Source organism: Choloepus didactylus, chromosome 2 (assembly GCF_015220235.1).
Source record: "Choloepus didactylus isolate mChoDid1 chromosome 2, mChoDid1.pri, whole genome shotgun sequence".
Taxonomy (NCBI): domain Eukaryota; kingdom Metazoa; phylum Chordata; class Mammalia; order Pilosa; family Megalonychidae; genus Choloepus; species Choloepus didactylus.
Window position 1 is genome coordinate 99,011,103 of NC_051308.1, and position 14,732 is coordinate 99,025,834.

Genomic DNA, 14,732 nt, shown 5'->3' on the forward strand with positions numbered 1-14,732 from the left:
AAAAACTGCCAACCAAGAATTCTATATCTGGCAAAACTGTCCTTCAAAAATTAGGGAGAGCTTAAAATATTCTCAGACAAACATAAAGTGAGAGAGTTTGTGAACAAAATACCTGCTCTAAGGAAATATTAAAGGGGGCACTACAGACAAATAGGAAAAGACAGGAGAGAGAGGTTTGGAGCACAATATTGGGTGTTGGTAGAACAATAATGTAAGTACATTGAACAAAGATGACTATGAGTATGGTTGAAAGAGGAAGGTTAGGGGCACGTAGGACACCAGAAGGAAAGAAAGAAGATAAAGATTGGGACGGTATCCCTTAGTGAACCATAGAGTGGTCAATGATTGTGATTAAATATAGAAATATGTTTTTACATGAGGGAGAACAAATGAATGTCAACTTTGTAAGGTGTTAAAAGTGGGGTGGTATTGGGGGAAAATACAATCAATGCAAGCTAGAGTCTATAGTTAATAGCAATATCGTACTATGCTTCAATTAATTATAACAAAGGCAATATACCAAAACTAAATGTCTATAAGAGGGGGATAAAAAGAAGGGGTATGGGATTCTTGTTGTTGTTGTTGTTGTCTTTTTTTGTTGTATTTTAATTTTATTTTTTCTTTTGTTGCTTTTTAGTTGTCATTTTTTTTTTCTTTCTTTGTGGAAGAAATGGAAATGTCCTTATATAGATAGTGGTGGTGAATGCATAACTATGGGATTATACAGGGAACCATTGATTGTTTACTTAGGATGGAATGTATGGTGTGTGAATAAAACTATCTAAAAAATAAACAGAGGGATACAAGTGCTGGAGAAAATGTGGGGAAAGGGATGTACCTAATCACTGCTGCTGTGGAAGTAGAATGGTGCAGCCCATTTGGAGGGCAGTGTGGTAGTTCCACAGGAAGCTAAGCATGGGGTTGCCATATGGTCCTGCACCTCGGTTATTGGATATATTCTTGGAAGAACTGAAAAGAGGGACACAAATGGACATTTGCACAGTGTGGTTTATGGTGTCAGTATTCATGATTTGCAGTGGATGTAGGTGGCCTAAGGTACATCACCTGATGAATGGAATCGGGAACTGTGATGTATACGTACAATGGAATTTTGAGCTGCTACAAGAAGGAGTGAAATTATGAGATAAATGGACATTGAGGACAGTATGTTGAGTGAAATTAACCAGAAATTGAAAGAAAAACATAATGCCTCACTGATATGGACTAACTATAATGTGCAAACTCTGAGAATTGAGTCTGAGAGCATAGGTTATCTGGGGAAGGCTTATTGTAAAGGTTCCTATATTGTAAGCTCTTACAGCAGTTATATCTACCCCTGCATTGTAATGGTTATTTCTAAATTCTGAGATGCTGAGCTCTTTGTGTATAACCTGGTCAGTCCCTGGAATTTGGGTAACAGTGTGACACCTGAGACTCAGAGCCAGAGTGCAGCAGCTATGAATGTCAGCATTATCCCATACAGCAAATGTTAAGGAGTCTGATAAAAGGGATCAAACTTCAATTAGAGATATGAATGAAGTGGACTTGGTTAGGACTAAGGTAAATCAGACTAAAGGGGAAAGGACGATATTGATGGTGCTTTCAAAACTTCTGCTTTTGTGTGATACCAAAGGAAGAGATGTTTATTGGGTGCAAAATCTACATTTTTTGTAACATGCTATATAATTTAACTTGCATGGTCAGTTTATTCAAACAATATAATTACATGGAACATAGAATAGGGTGATATCTGGTTGGTTAGTGTGGAGCCCCAATACATCCCAGAGTAATTTGTGCAGAGAATAAATATGTATTATTAATGATATTCTCACAAGCATTGGTGGCTACCAATTTAGGCCAAGCCCTTATGAAGTTTGTTACTGCAAAGTAGAGGCTAAGTCTACTTAAAATTGTGCCTAAGAGTCTCCCCATAGAACCTCTAGATGTCACCTCTCTCTCTCTAAGCCCACTCTGCAGGTAAACTTACAGACCTCCCCCCTACATGGGACATGACTCCCAGGGGTCTAAATCTCCCTGGCAACGTGGGAAATGACTCATAGGGATGAGCTTGACCCTGGCATTTTAGGATTGAGAAAGCCTGCTTGGACCCAAAAGGGGAAGAGAAATGAAACAAAATAAAGTTTCAGTGGCTGAGAGATCTCAAATAGAGTCAAGAGGTCATTCTGGAGGTTATTCTTATGCATTATATAGAATTCCCTTTTTAGTTTTTACTGTATTGAAATAGCTAGAAGGAAATATGTGAAACTGTTGAACTGCAACCCAGTAGCCTTCATTCTTGAAGATGATTGTTTAAACTATATAGCTTACATTGTGTGACCATGTGATTGTGAAAACTTGGTCGCTCCCACTCCCTTTATCCAGTGTATGGGCAGATGAATAGAAAAACGAGGACAAAATGTAAATGAAAAATAGAGAGGGATGGGGAGTATGGGATGTTTTGGATGTTCTTTTTTACTTTAACTTTTATTCTTATTCTTTTTTGTGTGTGGTAGTGAAAATGTTCAGAAATTGTGGTGATGAATGCACAACTACATAATGGTACTGTGAACAATTGTACACCATGAATGATATATGTTATGTGAATATATTTCAATAAAATTGAATTTAAAAAAAGAGAGAGTTTTGTTTCCCTCTTGGCATGGCAAGAAATCTTGAAAATAGGAGAGAAAGAGAGCAGGTGTACCCACAGCAGCGGGTCTCTCTGGTGTACTGTTCAATCCCCTTACTGCCTTTATCCTGCTTGACCCATTATCATTTTCTTTCTTCTGATTAAACATCTTCATTTGGTATAGCTCTTCCTCCTGTTTGGCTCACCTTTCCCCAGTCATTCATTTTTTCCCATTGTGTCCTCTGCAGCCCTCTTCTTTGCAGAGACTTTGTAACGTACATCTTTAATCTTACAACAGAACATTCCACTGCTGTAACTAATAACCTGGCTTTTCTATGAAGGAAATATAAATGTAACTACATTAACATATCTAATAATATATGGTAATTTACTACCCTCTTGAGCAGTGGCTGCTGTTTCCATGCCCCTCCTACCTAAGGACCAGGAGTCCGGGTTGATGTGCTCTTAGCTACCCATTGCCAGTTCCTGTATTTTCCCAAAAACCTCTTTTCTTTTCAGACTTATACCACCAGTCTATATTTCTTATCTCCCTTCTTAAAAATAACAATTTAAAAAAGAGAGTAATATGTACATATGATAAAAAAACAGATATTCATAAAGGTAGAAAATGAAAACCAAAAAATCTATGCCTGTGTGCCAGTTTGGATATATTATGTCCCACCAAAAGCCATATTCTTTGATGCAGTCTTGTGGGGGCAGATGTATTAGTGTTGATTAGATTGTAATTCTTTGAGTGTTTCCATGGAGATGCACCCCCCAACTGTGGGTGATAACTCTGGTTGGATGGTTTCCATGGAGGTATGGCCCCACCCATTCAGTATGGGCCTGGATTGGTTTACTAGAGCACTATATAAGCTAAGACAGAAGGAACAAGCTTGCTAAAGCCAAGAGGGACACTTTGAAGAACTCACAGGAGCTGAGAGAGGAGCTGCAGATGAGAGACAATTTGAAGATGGCTATTGAAAGCAGACTTTTGCTCCAGAAAAGCTAAGAGGGAACAAATGGGAGAACCTAAGACGACAGCTAGGAGAGACAGGGCAAAAAAAGTCTCTGTGAAAAATACTAGATAAAAGCCAGAAAGTGACCCAGAACACCACTTCCAGAGATGCACTAGCTGGACAAGTTCTGCTAAATCCACAGGGACCGTGCACTTGGTGAAACCAGGAGTCTGCATTCTGAAACAAGTGAGTAAGCCTGCTGAATATCCAGCAGCCATGCGGCAGTGTGGGGAAACCATGGGTTGGCATTTGGAGGTGGACTAGTTCTTTTTCAAAAAACCCAAAAGTGGCTGTAGATATGGCTGCAAGAACTGCACAGTGAAGCGCGGCAGGAACGGGCTGTGTGAAAGCCTCAGTATCTGGTGTGGAAGATAGCCTTTCACATACCTGCTGTTAATTGTCTCAGAGCAAGGAAGGCAGAGGTGAGCCAAAAGGGGAAAATAACCACACCCCTTGCAGCCATTCTGCCTGGTGCTGGAGCCACAGCCCAGAGCCACACCAAACAACCCAGTGTGACAGGAAGTGTTTCCAGCAACACACACACACGCCTTGGGATCAGGCATGGCCAATAGCCATTTGCGCACCCACAACTAATTGTGTGAAAAGGGGGAAGTTAACATGCCCCATTCAGCCATCCATACAGCAGGCTGGGAATGCCCCTGCACAGCCTGGCAGCCCAGAACTTCCCTTGAGGGATGGCATGCACTTGTGACGTAGCACAACCTTCCCTCAGCAGAGGCCCTAGAAGGGCACGTCTGGGAAGAGGGACCCACTCGGAAATCCCAGGGACCATACACCAATACCAAGGACTTGTGGGTCAGCGACAGAGACAACCTGTGGTGAGACTGAAATGAAGGTTTAGACTCTTGCAACAGCCTTCAATCTCCAGGAACACCTGGGAGGTTGGATTATTAAAGCTGCCCTCCCTCCCAAACAGCTCAGACACACGCCCCACATTCAGGGCGGACAGCACCAACAACACTCCCAAACTTGGTGCACCAATTGGACCTCACAAGAATCAGATTCCCACACACCACAAAGATAAAGTTGGGGAGAACTGACTTGAGGGGAATAGGTGACTCGTGGATGCCATCTGATGGTTAGTTAGAGAAAGTGTATGCCACCAAGCTGTAGATCTGACAAATTAGAGATTAGTCTTTGAATAAGTCTACATATCCTAAAAGAACCCTATCAAGTTAAGCAAATTCCAAGAGGCCAAAAACAACAGAAAATTGTAAAGCATATGAAAAAAACAGACAATATGGATAACCCAAACCTAAACACCCAAATCAAAAGATCAGAGGAGACGCAGTACTTGGAGCAATTAATCAAAGAACTGAAGACAAACAACAAGAGCACAGCACAGGATATAAAGGACGTGAAGAAGACCCTAGAAGAGCATAAAGAAGAAATTGCAAGAGTAAATAAAAAAATAGAAGATCTTATGGAAATAAAAGAAACTGTTGGCCAAATTAAAAAGACTCTGGATACTCATAGTACAAGACTAGAGGAAGCTGAACAATGAAGCAGTGACCTCGAGGACTACAGAATGGAAAATGAAAGAACAAAAGAAAGAATGGGGAAAAAAAATTGAAAAAATCGAAATGGACCTCAGGGATATGATAGATAAAATAAAACATCCAAATATAAGACTCATTGGTGTCCCAGAAGGGGAAGAGAAGGGTAAAGTTCTAGAAACAGTATTCAAAGAAATTGTTGGGGAAAACTTCCCAAACCTTCTACACAATATAAATACATAAAGCATACATGCCCAGTGAACTCCAAATAGAATAAATCCAAGTAAACCCACTCCAAGACATATTCTGATCAGACTGCCAAATACTGAAGAGAAGGAGCAAGTTCTGAAAGCAGCAAGAGAAAAGCAATTCACCACGTACAAAGGAAACAACGTAAGACTAAGTAGTGACTACTCAGCAGCCACCATGGAGGCGAGAAGGCAGTGGCATGACATATTCAAAATTCTGAGAGAGAAAAATTTCCAACCAAGATACTTTATCCAGCAAAACTCTCCTTCAAATTTGAGGGAGAGCTTAAATTTTTCACAGATAAATGCTGAGAGATTTTGCTAATAAAAGACCTGCCCTACTTCAGATACTAGAGAGAGCCCTACCGACAGAGAAACAAAGAAAGGAGAGAGAGAGATATAGAGAAAGTTCAGTACTGAAGAGATTCAATATTGGTTCATTAAAGGACAATAAGGGAGAAGGGGGAAAATATATCTGACAAACATAAACCAAAGGCTGATTCAAGAAATGCCTTCACAGTAATAATGTTGAATGTAAATGGATTAAACTCCCCAATTAAAAAATAGATTGGCAGAATGGATCAAAAAATATGAGCCATCAACATGTTGCATGCGAGAGACTCGTAGACACAGGGACACAAAGAAATTGAAAGTGAAAGGATGGAAAAAATATTTCATGCAAGCTACAGCCAAAAGAAAGCAGGAATAGCAATATTAATCTCAGATAAAATAGACTTTAAATGCAAGGATGTTATGAGAGTCAAAGAAGGCCACTACATACTAATTAAAGGGGCAATTCAACAAGAAGAAATAACAATCATAAATGTTTATGCACCCAATCATGGTGCCATGAAAAACATGAGACAAACACTGGCAAAACTAAAGGAAGCAATGGATGTTTCCACAATAATTGTGGGAGACTTCAACACATCACTCTCTCCTATAGATAGATCAACCAGACAGAAGACCAATAAGGAAATTTAAAACCTAAACAATCTGATAAATGAATTTGATTAACAGACATATATATTACATCCCAAATCACCAGGATACACATTCTTCTCTAGTGACCACGGAACTTTATATCCAGAATAGACCATATGCTGGGACATAAAACAAGCCTCAATAAATTAAAAAAAAAAAAAAGAATATATTCAAAGCACATTCTCTGACCACAGTGGAATACAATTAGAAGTCAATAACCACCAGAGGCTTAGAAAATTCACAAACATCTGGAGGTTGAAAGTGAAGGGGAGATGAAAACATTCCTGGCTAATCAAAAGCTGAGGGACTTCATCACCAGTAGATCAGTCCTATAAGAAATGCAAAAGGGAATTGTGCAGGCTGAAAGGAAGGCACACTAAACAATTGACTGAAACCACATGAAGAAATAAAGATTTCTAGTAAAGATCACATGGTAAACATAAAGACCAATACTACTGTATTTTTGATTTGTAACTCCACTATTTACTTCCTACAGGATCTAAAATACATAAAGTATAATGATAAATCAGTGGTTTTGGACTCAGTGTAAAATATGTAATTTTTGACAAGAACTACATAAAGGTGGGGGAATGGAGGAGTATAGGAACATAGGTTATGCGTCCTATTGAAGTTAAGTTGGTATCAAAGAAAAACAAGATTGTTATAGATTTAGGATGTTAAATTTAAGCCCCACAGTAAACAACAAGAAAGTATCAGAGAATATGATCATAGAGATGAAAAGTAGAATTTGGGTTATGAGAAGTGGGGGAAGGGGCAATGGGGAGTTAATAAGAAATGAGCGTAGGTTTTCTGTTAGGGGTGAAGGGAAATTTCTAGTAATGGATGGTGGGAAGGTGATGGCATTGCAACATTGTGAATGTGATTAATCCTACTAAATGGAATGCTTGGGAGGGGTTGGAATGGGAAGATTTATGCTGTATATATGTTTCCACAATTGAAAAATAAAAGACAGTCCAAATAGATAATGACAATTAAATGCCATAGATGATCCTGGATGAGATCTGAGAATAGAGGAGAAAAGGCTCAAAAGGACACAATTGGGACATAAGAAAAAAATGAAATACAGAATGTAAACTTTATATCAATGTTAAATTTCTTCAACTTTTTAACTACACTTAATGTGATTACATAAATGAATATTCTTGTTCATAGGAAATGTATATGTGAATTATATTATTTGTTCAAGGAACAAGGAGGTGTGCAGCTTGCTCTCACATGTTCAGAAGACAGAGCAATAAATGATGGATGATAGATAGGGAGGGAGGGAAAGAAAGAAATGGTGAAGTGACAAAATATTAAAGTTGGTATATCTGGATATTGGTGGAGGGGGGTTGGGATAGGCTGGAGTTCTGCGTATGGGATTTGTATTATTTTTGCAACTGTCCTGTAAGTTTGAATTTATTTCAAAATAAAAAGTAAAAAAAAAAGAGAGGACAAATGCCACAAGAGCAACTGAGAGTGACATTTTGAAAAGCAGCTGCAGCTAAGAGAAGATAAAGCGCCCCAAGAGCAACATTTTGGAGAACGCCATTTTGAAACGCAACCTGGGAGCAAGCAGACGCCAGCCACATGCCTTCCCAGCTAACAGAGGTTTTCCGGACGCCATTGGCCGTCCTCCAGTGAAGGTACTCCCTTACCTTGGACAATTTATGACCTTAAGACTATAACTTTGTAACCAAATAAACCCCTTTCATAAAAGCCAATCCATTTCTGGTATTTTGCATTCCTGCAGCTTTAGCAAACTGGAACAGCCTTTCTTTCCCAACTGCCCTACTGTCCCTTCATTTACTTCCTATTCCAAAAGGTATTTACTGTTAATACTTGGCCATCTGTGATGGAGGTAGATAGCCATCTCCCAAAATTTATTTTCACTTCCATAGTTAGCTTACTTTGCAGCTGGTTATGGCCATATAATCGTGGAAAGAGAAGTGATGTGAGCCAGTTCCAGGCCCAGCCCATTAAACCTTCTTGCTCCTTACTCTTTTTCTGGCTGGCTGGCAAGTGAGGCTGAGAATGTCCTTGGAAGCTGTAAGTTGGAGACAGTATCCTGGGTCCTTCAGTAACTAGATGAAGTAGAGTCCCCTCCTCCCTGCCCCTGAGCCCAGAGATCTTGAACATCCTACTTAGATGTCCCTGGACTGTTAGGTAAATTGTAAATCAATTTCTATTGTGTTCAAATCATTAAATTTTGGATATGCTTAATAAGCTAATTTAACATACCTTAACTAACACAAAAATTGGTACCTTGAAGTGGAGTGCTATTGTTAAAACAAAACAAAACAAAACCACCTAAAATATATGTTTGTTTGAAGCACAGCCAGAGATTAGGAACTGATATCACTGGCTGAAAAGATGGAGGCTTCGCTTATTCCATGGCAAAACATTAGGTAAAACTGCTGATGTGGTAACTTGAAAGGCACACACAATTCTTACTGTGCTGTTACCTCTATGGAAAGCAAATAGAACGACCAGAATATAAGAGTGAGTTGGCTGCTGCTTACAGTTTGTAGCTAGTTATTACAAGAAAGAGATAACCATAGGCCATCTCTTGAGCTTAAGCAAGCAGAGGAAGAAAAAAGGAGTCCAGAAATTTGGGACCTTGTATATATGGAATAAAACAACTGCTTCAGTACCATAAATAGCAAAAGACAAGACTTATAGCTCAGAGGCCTCTATTATGAAATCTCAGTCAGACAAATACCTCATTCTGATCTATGCCTATTTTCAGGTGGCTTCAAGTTAAGGTCAACTCTATGAGAAAGAAAGGCTTGGAGATAAGGAAGCAAAGAAATGAAAACAGCTTAAGAACTGTCTAGAAAAGACCTCTGGGTGTGGCTACTGGCACAGGGAACTGGAGAGACACAAGTAGGATAAATATTTTGTAAGTTTTTGTAGTGAGAATATTGCTGACCAAATCACAGGTAGCCTGTCCTAAAAAAATCTTTGTTGACAAAATAGCAAAAAAGCAGAAAAAGTCCTGCATTATCAGTAGTTACTTTAAATGTAAATGAATTAAACTTCCCAGTCAAAAGTCAGAGATATTGGCAGAAGGGATAAAAATACAAGTCCCAACTATATGCTATTTATGAGACTCACCTTAAATTTGAAATAAAAGTAGGTTGAAAGTGAAAGGATGGGGAAAAAAAATACCAAGCTGAGAGTAACAAAAAGAGAGCTGGGGTAGGTATACTAATATCAGATAAAATAGAATTCAAGTCAAAACATGTTATGAGGGACAAAGAAGGTCTCTATATATGATAAAAAAAGTCAACTAAATAAGATGATATAATAATTATAAATATATATGCACATAATGGCAGAGCCCCAAAATATATGAGTTCTACATAAATAGTAGGAGACTTCAATACACCACTTTCAATACTGGATAAACATCTAGACAGAAGATTAATAAGGAAATAGAACATATAGAATACTTCGCCCAACAACAGAAGAATAGACATTATTTTCTAGTGTACATAGATCATTCTCCAGGATAGACTATACGGTAGGTCAAAAACAAGTCTTAATAAACAAAAACACAGAAATCATACAATGTATCTTCTCTGACCACAATGGAATGACACTAGAAATCATAACAGAGGAAGAAATGGAGAATTTAACAAAGTAAACAATATACTCTGTATTAGTTAGGGTTTTCTAGGGAAACAGAATCAACAAGAGATATCTATAAATGTAAGATTTTATAAAAGTGTCTCATGCAACTGTGGGTATGCACAAGTCCAAATTCTGTAGGGCAGGCAGCAAACTGGCAACTCCAATGAAGATGTTCAAAGAACTCCTCAGGCAGCGAATTGGCAACTTCGATGAACGTGTTCGATGAACTCCTCAGGAAATGAACTGGCAACTTTGATGAATTCCTCAGGAAATGCTTCACTGGTTAGCTGAAGAAGAAGTGAAGGTCCTCTATCTGTCTCACTTAAAAGCCTTCAACTGATTGGATTAAATCCAGCTGATTGAATACTCTCATTGTGGAAAACACACCCTTCATTGAGGTAATCAGTCACAGCTGCAGCCAACTGACTGATGATTTAATAAACTAGCCTTCTGGTTTATTAACCAGCCACAAATGTTCTTGCAAGTTAGGCCAGTGCTTGCTTGACCAGATACCTGGACACCATCACCTGACCAAGTTGACACATGAACCTAAACATCACAGTCCACCCCTGTCCACTTGGTAGTTATTCACATCACCTTAAACCATACTTTATCTCTAAGTAGAGAAAAATAACAGATATATATTTCATCCAACAATACTCTGCTGTCCTGTGTACAACCGGAAATGCACTAAATCTCTCCAGAATAGGGTACAAGTCCTTGGGTGACATGAACTCTTAAAATTGATTTCTTTTCACTTAAATAACTGCAAAATGAACAATACTGCTTATGTCATATCATAAGAGGAAAAGATAGAGAAGAAAACAAAGATATTTGCTTTACAGACAAACACAAACATACTCATAACAAAACAAAGAGGAAATATTCATGCCATCATAGTCCTCATTTCAAAAACCTGCCAACACAATGTAAAATTGTGCAGCCATTGTGGAAGATAGTTTGGTGGTTTCTCAGAAAGGAAAGTATAGGACTCCCTATGACCCAGCATTCTCATTACTAGGTATATACCCAGAACAATTAATAGCAGGGACTCGAGCAGATATTTGCACATTGATGTTCATAGTCAATTGCCAAAATATGGAAGCAACCAAGTGTCCATCAACTGATGAATGGATAAATAAAATACGGTATATACATGCAATGGAATATTATTTGGCATTAAAAAGGAATGAAGTTCTGATTCATGCAATAACATGGGTGAAACTTGAAGACATTATGTTGAGTGAAATAAGCCAGATACAAAAGGACAATATTGTATGATCTCACTGATTTGAAACAATTAGAATAAGCAAGACTCACAGAGTTAGAATCTCTCTAGGTTACCATGGGATAGTGTGAGGATAGGGAATGAGAAGTTAAGGCTTAAAATGTTCAGGGTTCCTATTTGGAATGATGGAAATATTTTGGTAATGGATGATGGTGATGGTAGCACAACTTTGTGAACACAGTTAACAGCATTGAAGTATATCAATACAATTAAAAGGAGAAATGTTGAATTGCATATATAAAACAGAATAAATTTTTTTAAAAAATCCATGGAACTGCACTGTATGAACCGTGAACCCCAAGTTAAACCATGACTTTGGTTAATAGTACAATTATAGAAATGTGCCATCATCAGTTATGACAGGTGTTCCACACTAGTGTAAGTTGTTGTTGGGGTGGTGTATGAGAATCCTGTATTTTATGCATGATTGTTCTGTATACCTACATCTTCTCTAATAAAGAAACAAAACAAAACAAAACAGAACCTGCCAACAAAAAAAAAGCCTGGGACCAGATGGCTTCACTGGTGAATTTTACTAAATATTCCAAGAATTAACACCAAAATGCTCAAACTCTTCCAAAAAACTGAAGAGGAAGGAACCCTTGCCAACTCATTCTCTGAGGCCAGCATCATCCTAACCAAAGCCAGATAAAGATATCATATGAAAGTAAAATTACAGACTAATATCCTTTATGAATATAGATGCAAAGATACTCAATAAAATACTAGCAAACAAAATCCAACAGCACATTAAAGGAACTGTACACCATGATCAAGTGGGATTTATCCCCACTATGCAAGGGTGGTTCAAAATTAGAAAAGCAAATCAATGTAATACACCACGTTAATAAAAATGAAGTGAAAAAACATCATCATCTCAATTGAGGCATAAAAATCATTTAACATTGTTCAATACCCCTTGTTTATAAAAATCACTCAGAAAAGCAGGAATAGAGGTGTTTCAGTTTGCTAAAATTGCCAGAAATGAAATATACCTGAAATGGGTTGGCTTTTTTTTTTTATGGTGTCCATCATTCTATTTTAAGGATAATTACAAATTAAGGCACTCCCATATTGAGTACAGACATAGAATTTCTCACATGTAATTTCTCTGGCTTCCTTATCAGAGCAGTAAGTGAGGATTTCCCACTTCCATTAGATTAATATTGTGAGTTCTCTCATATGGTATATCATTGGAACAACTACTAAAGGCTTTGCTATAAAGGCGACACTCATATGTATTCTCCCCTGTATAAATATCCTTATATTAACTGAAATACTGCTGATAACTAAAGGCACTATCATATTGATTACAAACATAGTCTTCAGCAAGGGAGTTCCCTGGTGTGTTTAAAGGTTAAAGCTATGGCTAAGAACTCTTCCATATTCAAAATGTGTAATGTGAGTTCTCTTATTTCATCTAAGGTCTGAATATTGACTGAAGACTTTCCCAAATTGATGACATTCCTCTCTAGTTTGAATAATTTCATGTTGTCTAAGGATAGAAAAAAAGGTGTTCCCATACAGATGACATTCTTATGACTCCTGTTCACCGTGCATTCTCCCATATTGCCTGAGGGCAGAACTATGAGTGAAAGCTATCCCACAAATGGGGTTTCTCTTCAATGTGAGTTCTCTCATGTCGTCCGAGGGTAGAACAATGATGGAAGGCTTTCCCACATGTATGGCATTCATAGGGTTTCTCTCCAGTATATGCTGCCTCTTGTTGTCTAAGATAAGAATATTGATTGAAGTTTTTTCCCCATAGATTACATTGACAGGGCTTCTCTCCAATGTGAGTCCTCTCAGGTTGCCTAAGGTCAATAAATCTACTAAATGCTTTCCCACATAGAAGGTATTCATATGGATTATCTCAAGTTTGAGTTCCATTGTATTGTTTGTGGCCAAAGCTTTTAATAAAAGATTTAGTACATCCATGGAATTCATATGTATTACTCCTAGTGTTAATCTGCTTATGTTAATTAAAAATGACTGGTCACTGAGGAGTTTTCCAAGTGATTTGCTTAAATATGGTTTCTTTCTCATGGGAATTAATGCATGCTGAGTCACTGTGGATCTGACAGTGGAATCTTCATGCAAATAATTACATTGAAAGGAATTCTTTTGAGTGTGAGATATGTGCAATGACATGATGTCAGAATTGTCTTTCCTGTAGGTAAGTTGCATGAATATCATTTCTTGCTTTTTACAGGCCCTTTTCCTGCCTGGATTCTGGTTTTGGAGAAACCTCATCCCTTCTCTCCATACTTCCTCTCCTTGAGCCAACTGGGAAAGCACATTGATTTGCAGACCTGATATCCTGTTTGTAGGAAAAAAGATACCCACTGAGACCAGATGATTGACATTCTCCAGCATCACTTCTTTGAACAGTTTTCTCTGGGATGTGTCTAGCAATGCCTACTCTTCCTGAGTGAAGTCTATAGCTACATCTTTGAAGGTCATTAACTCTCATGGTTGCATTGTCAATAGCTCAGCTGACAATTTTCTTCCTTTGGATTTTCACTCACAACCAGACAAGCAGTAGGTGAGCAAAGCTGGTATCCCTGGTCAGGTGCTGCCAGTGCAGTCCGCCCACCCACCCACCACGAGGAAGGGCTGCATGGGTTACGCAGGTCTGGGTGGTGGCTGCCGTGCCTCTGGGAGGCCCTCTGCACCCCAGGCGGGTCAGCAACCTGCTCCTGCCAGTGAAGGGGCAGCCTGTGGAAACACTGGACTCACTTCTGTGAACCATAGTCATAGTCACCATCTTACACACATTGTGGTCACCTTGTGCTCCTAAGGCTGCTGCTTGCTTGGTGGTCTCACCGGGGTTGGCTTTTAACAATGGGTTTATTAAGTTACAAGTTACAGTTCTAAGGCCATACAAATGTCCAAATTAAGGCATCAACAAGAGCATACCTTCTCTGAGGAAAGGCCACTGGAATCTGGGGTTCCACTGTTACATGGGAAGGCACATGGCGATGTCTGTTGGTCCTTCTCGTCTGGGTTCTAGTTTCAAAAATGGCTTACTCTCTCCAAAATGTCTCTGGGCATTTTCTCTCTAAACTTCTCCAAGCTCACTGAGTTTCATCTGTCTTTTATCCTCTTGTAGCAAGGGTATTAAGACCCACCTTGAATGGGTGAGGTCATATCTCCATGGAAACAACCTAATCAAACAGTCCAACCCACAATAGTTCTGCCCCCACAAGTTTGGATTAAAAGAACATAGCCTTTTCTGGGGTACATAACAGAAGAGGGAAACACTCCTAATGTTATGAAGACCATATATGAAACACCCACAATTACTATTATATTCAATGGTGAAAGACAGAAAGCTTTCCTCCTAAGATCAGGAATAAGACACTGTCACTGTTATTGACCTGGAAGTTTAGCCAGAACAATTAGGCAAGA

General features: G+C 38.7%; 1 protein-coding gene across 1 annotated transcript in view; it reads left to right on the top strand.

Annotated features, from left to right (window-relative positions):
• The window catches only part of TMCO1 (transmembrane and coiled-coil domains 1), a 111,762-nt gene extending 97,520 nt beyond the window's left edge, over positions 1-14,242 (top strand). The window contains exon 7 of the mRNA XM_037825451.1: positions 13,534-14,242. Coding sequence (XP_037681379.1) covers positions 13,534-13,602 — 69 coding nt within the window. The 3' untranslated portion in view covers positions 13,603-14,242. The remainder of the gene's footprint in view (positions 1-13,533) is intronic.
• Positions 14,243-14,732: the final 490 nt, after the last annotated feature.